At 44.2% G+C, this 13460-nt stretch overlaps 1 protein-coding gene across 1 annotated transcript; it reads right to left on the bottom strand.

Moving 5' to 3' along the window:
* Nucleotides 1-638: 638 nt before the first annotated feature.
* Nucleotides 639-12085, bottom strand: PPIB (peptidylprolyl isomerase B). The gene is made up of 5 exons (XM_069981603.1): nucleotides 11907-12085; nucleotides 7626-7739; nucleotides 5735-5828; nucleotides 3908-4092; nucleotides 639-1075 (listed from the first exon to the last, which is right to left on the bottom strand). The coding sequence occupies exons 1-5, from the start codon at nucleotides 12039-12041 to the stop codon at nucleotides 953-955; spliced, it is 651 nt and encodes a 216-aa protein (XP_069837704.1). The 5' UTR covers nucleotides 12042-12085; the 3' UTR covers nucleotides 639-952.
* Nucleotides 12086-13460: the final 1375 nt, after the last annotated feature.

Below are 13460 nucleotides of genomic sequence, written 5' to 3'. Positions count from 1 at the left end.
CTTCCACAATTTCATTTGGCTGCACATTTTCACAGGTTGCTAATGTTTTCCAGTTTGAAATCTACACTAGCAATAGGCACGTTCCATTGCTTCCCCCTCCCCAAGAAAGGAGGTCAGCATGTCCTGGCTGACCAGGATGAAGCACATACTGATGTGCAGTTCAGTGTATGTGAAGTCTAGGATGCAAATACACAGTAGTGCTAACAAAGCTGTACTGCAGCTCATGGAATACAGATTGTGTATACAAGTAATCCAGATCATCATGAGGCACAAATCTCATGTTTAGTTGTCCTTTTTTTTTACCATGAAATTAAAATCTCTTTATGGGAAAAAATTTAGTATACCTTGTAATTTACTGATTGAAATCTGCTGTTTCTATGCTAAAAAGAGACTAGTCCATTGAGTGATACTGTCCACTGGCCTGGACATTTATTCTATCTGTGCTGTTTTTAACCATGTGATATTTTTCCATTATGCGCATTACATCATTTTTACGGATGCATTTTTGCATTGACTAACAATTTAAGGCATAATATACTGTTCGCAAAAAAAAAAAAATTAATGTAGCCTTGATTTTGCAATTGTGCTGTTCACCACTATCTACATGCTAAGACAGGATAACAAAATATTAGCCACACTTTTTTTTTTAAGAAACCAGTTTATTTTAAGGAATTGTACACATTTCTTATGTCTTCCCTAACCCAATTTGGATACATTTAACACAAAATGGGTGGAATGTGTAAGTCAGTATACTGGGTCTCCAACAATGTTGGACAGCATTTTGTTTTGGTCACTTTTAGATCAGTTCTGAGCTACACAGACATCTCTGTATAGGTGGCAAAGAGCTTTCTGCCTGTCACAGAACAAAGGCAACTGGTTAAACAAATCTTCAAGCTCCAATTGATCCAGTGATGGAAGAGCAATTTCTGGAAGAGTTGGCACTGCCACTAGTTTACTCTTTAGCAATTCCAAATGGCTTCTCCACTTCAATCTTTCCAGAGTTAACAATGACCACATCTTTAAGAGGCTTGTCCCGCGAATCTGTCTTGGTGGCTTCAATCTTTCTTACTACATCCTGCAATGCAAAAACTCAGGATTATAAATGAAGGAAGACATTAAGGTCACAAGAAATGTAGTATTTCACTATGCCAGTATAACTGAATAAGCGCTGACTAAAAGATCGTTGTCCTGGGGGGGTTGCTTTTTATGAGCTCTAGATGAACATTTAGCCCTTTAAAGCGACTCTGTACCCACAATCTGACCCCCACCAAACCACTTGTACCTTCAGATAGCTGCTTTTAATCCAAGATCTGTCCTGGGGTCCGTTCAGCAGGTGATTCAGTTATTGTCATAAAAACAACTTTTAATCCAGCAGCGCTGTTGTCTAATGGCCGGGGCTTACATTTGTATATACATTAGGCTGCCACCACCTCTCCATCCTTCCTCCCCACCCTCCTCATCATTAGGAATGATCCAGGAACATTTACTGCTGTTTGAGATTTGCACAGGTGTATTAACGATCCAGCCCATGTTCATTATACACACAGGTGGGGAATAGGAAGCAATCTGCCTGGAGCATTCCTAATGATGAGGAGGGTGGGGAGGAAAGACGGAGAGGTGGTGCCAGCCTAATGCATATACAAATGTAAGCCCCAGCCGTTAGACACAGCGCTGCTGGATTAAAAGTTGTTTTTTAGGACAATAACTGCATCCCCTGCCAAACAGACCCCAGGACAGATCTTGGATTAAAAGCAGCTATCTGAAGGTACAAGTGGTTTTGGGGGGGGGGGGGGGGGGTCAGATTGTGGGTACAGAGTCGCTTTAAGTCTTCCCTTTTATAAAGATGGATAACCACTTTAATATTTTACATAAAAGTATTTTGAAAATCCTAACGGTAAATCGTACTTGTCATTTGTAGTGATTCTCTAACAATGGTGAAAATGTTCAGGGAGGCTACACAGATCTGCTTTATTTTTTTAACTTTAGGTGTGTTTATTGAAAGAAATTTTCATTTAACAGAAAGGAATAAGAACAGAACAATGTGGAAGACCCAACAAGCTTCCATAAAAAACCTTGTGAACAAATACAATATGCAGGGCACAAAAAAGAAAACATAACGTAACATACGGCCACAGTTGTGATATAGAAAGTACAAATGGATGACACGACCGTTAGAATAGCGAACAACAAGTATAAGTGTCTCCATTGTTGTCAGCCTACATTTTTCTGATATGTTAATAGTCACCTAACCAATGAAACAAGGCCCATTACTAACTTGTTGACTACTTCAACCATAACAAAAAAAAAATAATTAAAAAATAAAAATAAAAAGAGGAATAAAAATAAATAAGACTAGTGTTACAAGAAGAATATAAAAGTATTAGAAGGAAAAAGGAACCAAAGAGAAAAGAAAACAGTCGAAGAGAAACAGGAGGGGGGGGAGGGGAAGAGGGGAGAGGCCGTCAGCTGACATCCTCAAAGAGCAAAAGGCGTGTTCTGAACTCAGGGGGAGGCCAGCCAGGAGCCCATATCTGGGCTATCACGGAAGGTCAGCCATACCATCCACGTTCGGTTAAACCGTTCATTGCGATTAGCATCCTCTGCCAGATCTGCTTTATTTGACCATTTGTAACCATACCACTTAAGGTGAAACCAGCCTGTTAGGCCAGATTTACACACTAGTGATATATGGTCTGTAAGCTGGATGTATCACAGACTGAACCCTTCACTAACAGGACTCCCTGTGCTCAAGCCACAGCTATATGCTACTGAAGTGCCATGGCTGTGTTTCAGTCCAACAGCATAGTGTTTAACTGTTCCAGAGCTCACAGCATCATAATAAATTGTGATGCAGGGAGTCCTGTTAGAGATATACATCCAGGTTATGGACCATATAAAACAATGTGTGAATCCTGCTGTAACTAGGTGATCGTATAAAAAAAAATGGTCTGGAAGATCTTGCTTACCTTTATGTTTTGCTCTGCAGCTCTATTAAATGTTAGCTTCTGTTAATATGTAAATGAGGCAGTACTGTACACTGGGGGGGGGGGGGGGGGGTTATTTCGCCTTTAGTGAACTGATCAGCCTGCACGCTCTGCAGGGAACAGCAGCCTAAATCCTCATCATTGCAGAGCCCTGGCTGAATTCTCATTAGTAGTTTTTCTGCTAGCGCCAACTGGTAGCCAAACACCCTCATTTACATATTAAATCAAAAGTTACTAAATAATGCCACATCACACCAACACAAGAAAGATGTCCATGTTCTTTTTCTTGTCCCCTGCCCTAATAGAATCTATCTAGATTATCTAAATTATCCCGAGAGCAGAAAAAGGCCCTACCTCTTCTGCTCTGCGGTGCTCCACTAACCCTTCTGCCAGTCTGTTCTGTTAATTTCTGCAGATGAGAGAGGGAGCTGCTAGAGGTTACAGCGGCATCAGCTATGGGACCGCAATTGGCTGAAACAAGCTCCTGCCCGTCTCATCTACAGAAGTTATCAGCACAGAGGGAGAAGGTGGAGCGCCAGAGAGCAGAAGGAGGACCTTTTCTACTTTCCAGATAACCCCTTTAACATCACCTAACCAGCTGCTAAGATTCCCTTTAAGAACCTGATCAGATAACTGCCATGTGGACAGCAGTTGAAATCCCTTGCCATCTTGAAGCTTGAATGGGTGTCATAATGCAGAGGTCCTGGTGAGCAATCTGACCAATATGTCAGGATCTCCTGCCCAGGTACTGTGGGTTAAGCCTAAATCAAGACAAGCCCTTTAACACAGACAGTCCCAATTTATTTTCATTAAGAAACCAACTATCCCATCAGCCTTTGAAACAGAGAAACCCACAAAATTTACTGCTGTCTCAATGCATCCACCACACAATGACCTAGTTACACAAACAGATTAGTAGTTACCTCTCCTTCCAGGATTTTCCCAAATACCACATGTCTTCCATCCAACCAAGTGGTCTTAACTGTTGTGATGAAAAACTGGGAACCATTTGTGTCCTTTCCAGCATTGGCCATGCTCACCCAGAATGGACCATAGTGCTTCAGCTTGAAGTTTTCATCTGGGAATCTATCTCCATAAATGCTTTTTCCTGGGTTTGAAGATAAAATTTCTTATCAGGCTTTATTTCAGTCATGTTTCTTTATGGCCTCCTTTACATGGCCATTATGACATTTTTAAAGTGCTATAGTAAAACATTTTTTTAAAAACGCTATTTGTAGACCATCCCATATTTAGATTTGTGGCACATTGTGTGCCAATACATGCCTTACATTTATTAAAGAGGACCTGTCACCTGTGCCACCTGATCGCGCTGGGTCCCGCTTCTTGAGACGGTCGGGTGACAGATTTCAGCGCCCGGCACGTGCGCTCCTGAGTTAAGTCCAACTCTCATAGAGAATGACTGGCGAGTCCAACGCTCCGTCATTCTCTATGAGAGTTGAAATCTCAGTCACCCGACCGTCTCAAGAAGCAGGACCCAGTGCAATCAGGTGCTCTAGTGGGGGGTCATGAGCCTGTCACCCGGCACGGGGGGGGTGACAGGTTCCTTTTAAGTGTTTAGACACTTCTTCACTCGAGGAGGCATGACTTACAGCTTTATGCACCTATAAATTGTGCAAACATTTTGCCATTTAATGAAACACTCTAAAAGACGTGGTAAATTTATCAAACATTGACTTATAGGGCCACTTAATATGGTGGCTTTGGTGGTTTCCTTACAGGAGCCACCCCTTGGCTAGGTCCTTCCCGGAGGATATCTGGCTAGTCCTGTGTTTTAAGACTCTAAAAAAAGACCTATTGAGCCTCATTTAAAATTTATCAATGGCCTGATTCATCTAGTGCATTTTCAGATTGTCTAATCTAAGTTTACATCAAGCATTAGACAATGTGTGCACATCTTTATCAGTATAAAAAAAACAAAAAAAACATTACAGTTGTTTACCAGAATGGGGCTGCATCATCTACAGGCTGTGTGTGTGAAATGGCAGCCAAGTCTAATTCACTTCAATCGACCGGTTTTGGAAGAAAATAGAAACCCTGAAGCGATGTTGTATCCACCAACACCCCCCCCCCCCCCCCACACACACACACACACACACACACACTCTGGTACTCTGTTTGATGACAGTAAGTCCTTCCCAGTAATGTCTTTTAAAAGGTGCCCGCTGCCTGTTAAGAGTTAAAACAAAAACAAAAAAAAAAAAACTGTCAGCAGCAGCAGAGTCAGGCTGCATTCACATGTCCGTAGATTTTGTGAACCTACGGACAGTGAACGCATGCAATGGATTGTTTCCCCGTCTGGCCTGATGTGTCAATATGCTGGCTGCAGGAAAACTCTTTGAATCTCCACAGCTCTGTCACTACCACTGGGGCGTTACTGGAAAATAGGCATATTCGGGGGGAATTAGTCAACCCCTGTATGTCATCAACGTGGTGAAAATTTTTGTGCAAGCTCCTGTTTGCACAGAAAATGTGCACACATGCCCCACCAAAAAAAAAAACAAACAAAACAAAACCCAACAACCATGTTCTCACATACCTAGGAATGCATGTCCCCCACACATTCACCTGATACTTGGCTGTCGGCCATGTAATGCTTCTGAAAATGATCAGCAACACCACATGGCTAAAGGTAAACACATAGGGCCGTGGTTTGTTCATTTGTGGTCTGAGGTGTGTGACTGTGGTCTTATGCAAGATACCAGTAAGTGTATATCTATTCTATTACTGACCTCCAGTACCGTCTCCCCTTGTAAAATCACCTCCCTGAATCATGAAGTCTTTGATCACACGGTGGAACTTGCTGCCCTTATAGCCAAATCCTTTCTAAAAAGAGAAGAAATTGTTTGACATTTAGCTTGGACACAAATCAAACATTTTTTGAACTGAATACAAATTTCCCCCAAAGCAGAAGGTCAATGACAAGTACCTGGCTACACTGTTTCACTACTGTTCAAAGAAAGAGGCTGTAAGTTTAAAGCGACTCTGTACCTACAATCTGTGCCCCCCAAACCACTGGTACCTTCGGATAGCTGCTTTTAATCCAAGATCTGTCCTGGGGTCCATTTGGCAGGTGATGCAGTTATTGTCCTAAAAACAGCTTTTAAACTGGCAGCCCCGTATCCTACGGGCGTGGCCTAGAGTATCTGTGCCCTAACTCAGTTCCCCCTGCCCACCCTCCTCATCATTAGGAATGCCACTGGAACATTTTCTCCTGTCTGAACATTGCACAGGTGCCTTAACGATCCAGCCCATGTTCAGTTATTCACACAGCTGATTAATAGGAGGCAATCTGCCTGGAGCATTCCTAATGATGAGGAGGGACAGAGAGGGTGTGCCAGCCTAATGCATACACAATCTAAGCCCCGGATGTTGGGAACGGGGCTGTAAGTTTAAAAGTTGTTTTTTTTAGGACAATAACTGCATCACCGGCCAAACGGAACCCGGGAAAGATCTTGGATTAAAAGTAGCTATCCGAAGGTACAAGTGGTTTGGGGAGGGGGGGGGGTCAGATTGTGGGTACAGAGTCACTTTAAGTCTTCCCTTTTATTAATAGTAAATGTCAGTGAATTAATTAAATGTTGGGGCATACTGTACCCATGAGATAGCAATCAGACTGCTCTATTCAACATTTCAACACTAGTGGCTGCAGGAGGAAACACAAGGGCAAAATGATGGTGTTTAGACTTTGACAGATTTTAGCCCCTTGCACACTGTAGTGTTCAGTACGTGAAACAGTCTGAAAGCAGGAAAGCAATTCGTGGACTGAACGCATGCCTGTGAACAAGACTTGCTGCACCATAATGAATAATGGCACCGTCCGCTCAATCCCCGACTCTCTACAGGAGATGGGCTCCATAGACTTACAATAGAGAGTCTCCTGGAGCAGTATGGAAGAGGCAGTAAGCTGGGGAGTGAAGTGCTTACCTGAGTGCTTGTCCTTGCTCCACCTAACAATATGTGGGGGTCTGAGCACATTCACTGTATATAAAGTGTATATTGATATGAAATTTATATTAAACTATACATAGTTTGTTTAAAAGAATAAAAAGGAAATAAACTTGAGTTTTTGGACTCATCTCAGACAGCTACATAATGGGTCCTTTAAAACACTAGTGATACAAATTACAAATTCAGCAAGCCCACTGAGGTGGTTACAAGTGATACATATGTAATACAGACCCTGCTACTCATGGCCTTCAAATTATTTGAGTATATTTTTTCTATGCCTACTAATTTTCTGCCATTTATTTTGAGGCTTGCCTCTTGTCTCCCTTTGCTTAAATGTACAGGCAACACATTGTTTAGACCAACAAAACGACTAAGGACAAGAGGTTATTTTGTATTACTGTCAGGAGAGGGAAACTGGAGAATTGTGAAGACAAAGATTATGGGAAAATAAATATTTAGAAACCGTTAACCATAGAACAGCAACTTATCCTAATGATGGCAAGAAAGCCTTACAGCGAATATACTGCTGTCCGTCACCTGGCTATGTTCTAGATTATAGGATTAGCCTTCACTTTAAATGTGTGTCGTATTCCCACTAATCTCTTGCCTCCAGGACAGGGTGTATGGACACATATGGGGGCTTATACCTGTTTTCTTTGCTTCAGAACTCACCTCCCCAGTTGCAAGTGCAACAAAGTTATCAACAGTCTTAGGAACAGTTTTGCCAAAAAGTCCAATCACCACACGGCCAACTTCTTCATCCCCAACGCTAATGTCAAAGAACACCTTAAGAGAGAAGATCATACAAGAAGGTCAATTCCACTCTTATCACCTGGAGGTGTGCAAGGAAAATATTTGTGAGAAGAATGGTGCACATCTGACATTTACAGCCTAGAATTTAGTGTGCTTACTATAAGCAGATTGTCACTTAGGTCACATGGATTTGTTATAATAACAGTACAAACAGTAAGCAGGGATGACTCCCATCAAACGTCCCTTAATCCAGACCCCGATACAATGCTAACCTTTTGGATTTGAAAAGGAGGTGTTAATACTAATGTGGCACAGCCTAATCCCATTGTTTTACCTGGGAAGCACATATTATAGTGTTCTAAGGAAATTAGCAGGTTTATTAAAAGCAACCACATACAAAGGTTCCGATAATGTCACCTGCTTAACCACTCCAACACAACAGTGAGGCATTTGGCAGGCCTATCCTTGCAGAGACAAGTGGTAAAGTAAATTCACAAAGAGACTGATTGTAGCCAATACATCAGATTGATTATGGACTGATGGTAAAAGCCTTTGTACAGGATACAATTCAGGTCCCGCAACTGTTTTTGTGACATGTAAAAGATGTGGTAAGCTAATGAAACAGGAGAAGCCCTTTAAAATAGGTTCTCAAGTCTTCTGTAACTAAAGTGAGCCATACATTTGAATAATCTTAATCTATAAGAACCTAAACTTGCAATTATTAATCTAATCTGTATGGGCAGAGTCTAGAAGGTGTTGTCCAGGGATGAAAGGGTTTTTTTCTCTCTTAAAGCAAGTTTTTTTCTCTACTACCTTGTCAGCACCAGCACAGAGATCCTGGTGGTGTTGGCCATTTTTCAAAACACCAGTGCATAAAGCGAGTTGGTGCACATCGTCACGTTAGTGGGGATCAGGAACGGATAAAACAGCAGAGGCACGGCTGCTGAATATAGCTTCAATTTTACTTTTCTCCCCCCAAGAAATTAATCACTGTAAAACAAATGCTACATAACTTACCATAAAGGAAGATCGATCCTCCACCTTATGGAGGAAGATTTTCCTTCAAGTCAGTGTCTGACTAATACAAAGCCTTAGGACATCATGACTGGGAATGTAAGGCACACTCTCCTCAAAGAAAAAGATGACCCTTTGGTTGCACCACTTACCCCATGTCACATCAGGCAACTGACAGTCAATAGATGCAAGGTTACGCAATCAATGTGGCTGCATTGTGACATGACTCACAAATCACCCAAAATCCATATTTGATGAATTTTTGGTTGCAGATTACGTGTTGAATGCGACTTTTCCAACATTGTCCTTTGTGAAAGCGGTGTGTGACTGCAACAGGTCTACAGTAATAAAGCCATTCTAAGTAATAAAGCCATTCTAAGTAATAAATAGTTTAGTGACCCAATAATACCAAATAGGGCTGCAGAGACCTATGTCTCCTGAGGTTCTCGGGCAGCGTGATTCAGGCTTCAAACCCGAATGACCAAGTACAATCTGACACTATAAAGGGCTGCCAGTGTCTACTGTACTCCCGGGTGGAGAGTGGCGCTCACACTGAATACAGAAGGTGAATCAGTCACTTGTATACAAACACAATGAGACAAGCAGACTACATATGCCATGGTATAGGGATGAATACTTCACAGTACAGTGTAGAAAAACTTATTACACAGTATATATATGTGTGTATAATAATAAATAGTATTATGCCATTCCATTCCAAATTCCTAGCTGATCACTAATCCTAACCAACTTCCCTCTTGGAGGACTTACATTACATCTATCTGCAGGCAGCTCGAAACGTTGTCAGCCTGTGGCAAAACCACCGCTCCCATCATGCGCTGGCAGTTAAAGGTTATCAGGGCATGATGGGAGCTTTGGTCTTGAAACAGCTGGAGAGCCACAGGTTGGAGAACACTGATACTGTCTGAATGAAATGCAGGTATATTTATATGCTAATAATGGTGTCAGAATGCTGCCACCTGTAGTGCATCACTAGGGAGATGGCCAGTACATCATCTCAGTGGCCCTTGCAGGCAGTATACTGCGGTACCTGCACAGCAGGCAGTATACTGCGGTACCTGCACAGCAGGCAGTATACTGCGGTACCTGCACAGCAGGCAGTATACTGCGGTACCTGCACAGCAGGCAGTATACTGCGGTACCTGCACAGCAGGCAGTATACTGCGGTACCTGCACAGCAGGCAGTATACTGCGGTACCTGCACAGCAGGCAGTATACTGCGGTACCTGCACAGCAGGCAGTATACTGCGGTACCTGCACAGCAGGCAGTATACTGCGGTACCTGCACAGCAGGCAGTATACTGCGGTACCTGCACAGCAGGCAGTATACTGCGGTACCTGCACAGCAGGCAGTATACTGCGGTACCTGCACAGCAGGCAGTATACTGCGGTACCTGCACAGCAGGCAGTATACTGCGGTACCTGCACAGCAGGCAGTATACTGCGGTACCTGCACAGCAGGCAGTATACTGCGGTACCTGCACAGCAGGCAGTATACTGCGGTACCTGCACAGCAGGCAGTATACTGCGGTACCTGCACAGCAGGCAGTATACTGCGGTACCTGCACAGCAGGCAGTATACTGCGGTACCTGCACAGCAGGCAGTATACTGCGGTACCTGCACAGCAGGCAGTATACTGCGGTACCTGCACAGCAGGCAGTATACTGCGGTACCTGCACAGCAGGCAGTATACTGCGGTACCTGCACAGCAGGCAGTATACTGCGGTACCTGCACAGCAGGCAGTATACTGCGGTACCTGCACAGCAGGCAGTATACTGCGGTACCTGCACAGCAGGCAGTATACTGCGGTACCTGCACAGCAGGCAGTATACTGCGGTACCTGCACAGCAGGCAGTATACTGCGGTACCTGCACAGCAGGCAGTATACTGCGGTACCTGCACAGCAGGCAGTATACTGCGGTACCTGCACAGCAGGCAGTATACTGCGGTACCTGCACAGCAGGCAGTATACTGCGGTACCTGCACAGCAGGCAGTATACTGCGGTACCTGCACAGCAGGCAGTATACTGCGGTACCTGCACAGCAGGCAGTATACTGCGGTACCTGCACAGCAGGCAGTATACTGCGGTACCTGCACAGCAGGCAGTATACTGCGGTACCTGCACAGCAGGCAGTATACTGCGGTACCTGCACAGCAGGCAGTATACTGCGGTACCTGCACAGCAGGCAGTATACTGCGGTACCTGCACAGCAGGCAGTATACTGCGGTACCTGCACAGCAGGCAGTATACTGCGGTACCTGCACAGCAGGCAGTATACTGCGGTACCTGCACAGCAGGCAGTATACTGCGGTACCTGCACAGCAGGCAGTATACTGCGGTACCTGCACAGCAGGCAGTATACTGTGGTACCTGCACAGCAGGCAGTATACTGTGGTACGATAAGTGATCCAGCAATCTGGAAACCAGACCCTGTGACTATGTGCAAGAATCTGTCAGCAGCCGTATATGGCTTCCTGTTATATGCTTGTTCAAAAATTATGGCCATGGCCATCTATGGTACCACACCATCTATGTATACACCATCAGCAATGCCAGATGGGAACTACAATTCCCATCATGCCCTGACAGGTATCAGAATATAAAGCTATAAAGCTAGGTGCAGGCACTAGAGAGACAGTTTGGGGATTGTATGGAGGCTTCCATGTTCTGTTTTATTGTCCTTTGTTCTATAAGTTATGTGACTGTACACACACCACTGCACACTACACACTACACATCCACACACCACTGCACACTACACACTACACATCCACACACCACTGCACACCACTGCACACTACACACACACACCACTGCACACTACACACACACACCACTGCACACTACACATCTACACACACTGCACAGAGGCGCATTGCCGGCATGGAGCGGGCAGGTGACAGCCGCAGCGGTAGCGCAGTCTCTGGAGCAGAATGCGGCTCTCAGCAGCTTCTCTATCGCGCTGTATAATAGGAGGAGTGCGGGGATTATTGGGCACAGGACACAGAGGGGCTCGGGGTCCCCAGGGAGTCCTCCGGCCCCTGCCACGTCTGGTCACGTACAGGAGACGCATTGTGCATGTGCAATGACTGCGGCGCCCGAGGCAGCGTGGACTCTGTGCTGCGGCTCCGGCACTAGCTGCCTCCAGTCTGTACTGTTACCTTGACGGTGACCTTGGGTCCCTTCTTCTTCTCATCCGCCTCGGAGCCTCCGGGGAAGAGCAGGAAGATGACGGAGCCCGCGATAAGGGCAGCGGCAAAGAGCAGCTTCATGTTTCTCTCCAGCAGCCGAAGCATGAAAGAGGAGAGCAGGCCTCGGAGAGGAAGAAAAAGGGCGTCCGGACGCTGTGACGTCACCGGCACAGGAGCAGTCCATTAACGCCGAGTAAGGGGGGGGTGTTCAGTGCAAGAATTCAGCCCTATGAACAAACTCTAAAAGTATTTAGTGCTTCATCTATAAGATTGTGTGGCCTCATTCAGTATTGTGATTAATGATAATGACGTATCGTTTTCACTGTCAAACCTTTATTTTGATTTAGTTATCCCCTCAGGTTCCTATCACTACATCAGTCCTAAGGTAGCAAGACTATTGGAAATAAACTAGGACTGTACCATATCTCTGGCACCCCCATGAAAGCTTCGGAATTATGTGCCACGTTACGAGTTTACCATTGGGTGTCCGAGCAGCCAATCAGAGGCCGACATGCCTGTCCATTCAACCAATAGAAATCATCGCTGGTCATGACTAGACAGCGTACGGTCTCCTGGGAGAGATGACGTCACGCGATGCTCAGAAAGCGGCTGCTGAGATGTCCTCCTGGTCCTGCCGCCCATCACCTGAGAGCTGAAGCAGCCCCTGCACTGGTTTAGCAGAGCTCACTTTGTAATTTGGTGATTTTTTTTTTTATAGAAGTCCTGCTTATTTATATTACACTAGAAGGAATATCATCATGAATGCGCAGAGAAATGACAATCCAGCTAGAACATGGACACTGAGTTCTGACAAATGACGGAAATAGGGATCTGTATTGTAGATTCATAAGGGATGGATGCACCCTCCTGTCATGTTATACAGAGATCTGAGGCCTGGAGGTGAAACTGATGGATTTAGCCCCAACATTAAATTTTTATGGGGAAAAAAATTACAATTGCAAACAGTAAACATCCTGGTATAGTCTATGGACCAAGGCGCACAACTGCGGTCACGGTCCGTGCGTCTGCCTAGAGCAGAAAAAAAGGGATTTTATATATATATATATATATATATATATATATATATATATAAAAATAATTTATTATACATATATTTTTTTTAAAACGAGCTTTATCCAGACTGTATTTGTGGTCTGGGCTCCATAGACTTTAATTGAGCTTCCTTTCTAGCAGCGCCCATCAGTTAGTATACAGACGCAATACTGTTGGTATTTGGTGTTGTGTCATATCTGGCCTTAGGCTATGTACGTGTCTTTGTGAGAGATGTTTCTGCCTTCCAAGCTAGAAGTTGGCCTCTTGTGAAGTATGTAAGCTGGAGAGCAATGTCCAGAGGACGACATGAAGAACATAGGAGCCTTGGTTTGGTTTTGTTTTTAATTATTACCAAACAGCATGAAATATATTGGTGATAAGTAGTTTCCCTTCTATATTTCTGTCCTTTCTCTAAATAAGAGGCACATGCCTGGGATATGATGGCTACATTGTAGATATAAAGAAAAACAG

Source organism: Dendropsophus ebraccatus, chromosome 1, assembly GCF_027789765.1.
Source record: "Dendropsophus ebraccatus isolate aDenEbr1 chromosome 1, aDenEbr1.pat, whole genome shotgun sequence".
Classification (NCBI taxonomy): Eukaryota; Metazoa; Chordata; class Amphibia; order Anura; family Hylidae; genus Dendropsophus; species Dendropsophus ebraccatus.
The sequence above is the reverse complement of the archived record's forward strand: the minus strand, read 5'-3'. Positions and strand labels throughout refer to the sequence as shown.

Excerpts from the sequence above, each read along its gene's own strand:
- PPIB (XM_069981603.1), bottom strand. The coding sequence starts at position 12,041 with ATGCTTCGGCTGCTGGAGAGAAACATGAAGCTGCTCTTTGCCGCTGCC. Across the intron at positions 7,740-11,906 it reads GACCCAAGGTCACCGTCAAG|GTGTTCTTTGACATTAGCGT; the intron begins GTAACAGTACAG and ends TTCTCTCTTAAG. Across the intron at positions 1,076-3,907 it reads GGAAAATCCTGGAAGGAGAG|GATGTAGTAAGAAAGATTGA; the intron begins GTAACTACTAAT and ends TTTGCATTGCAG.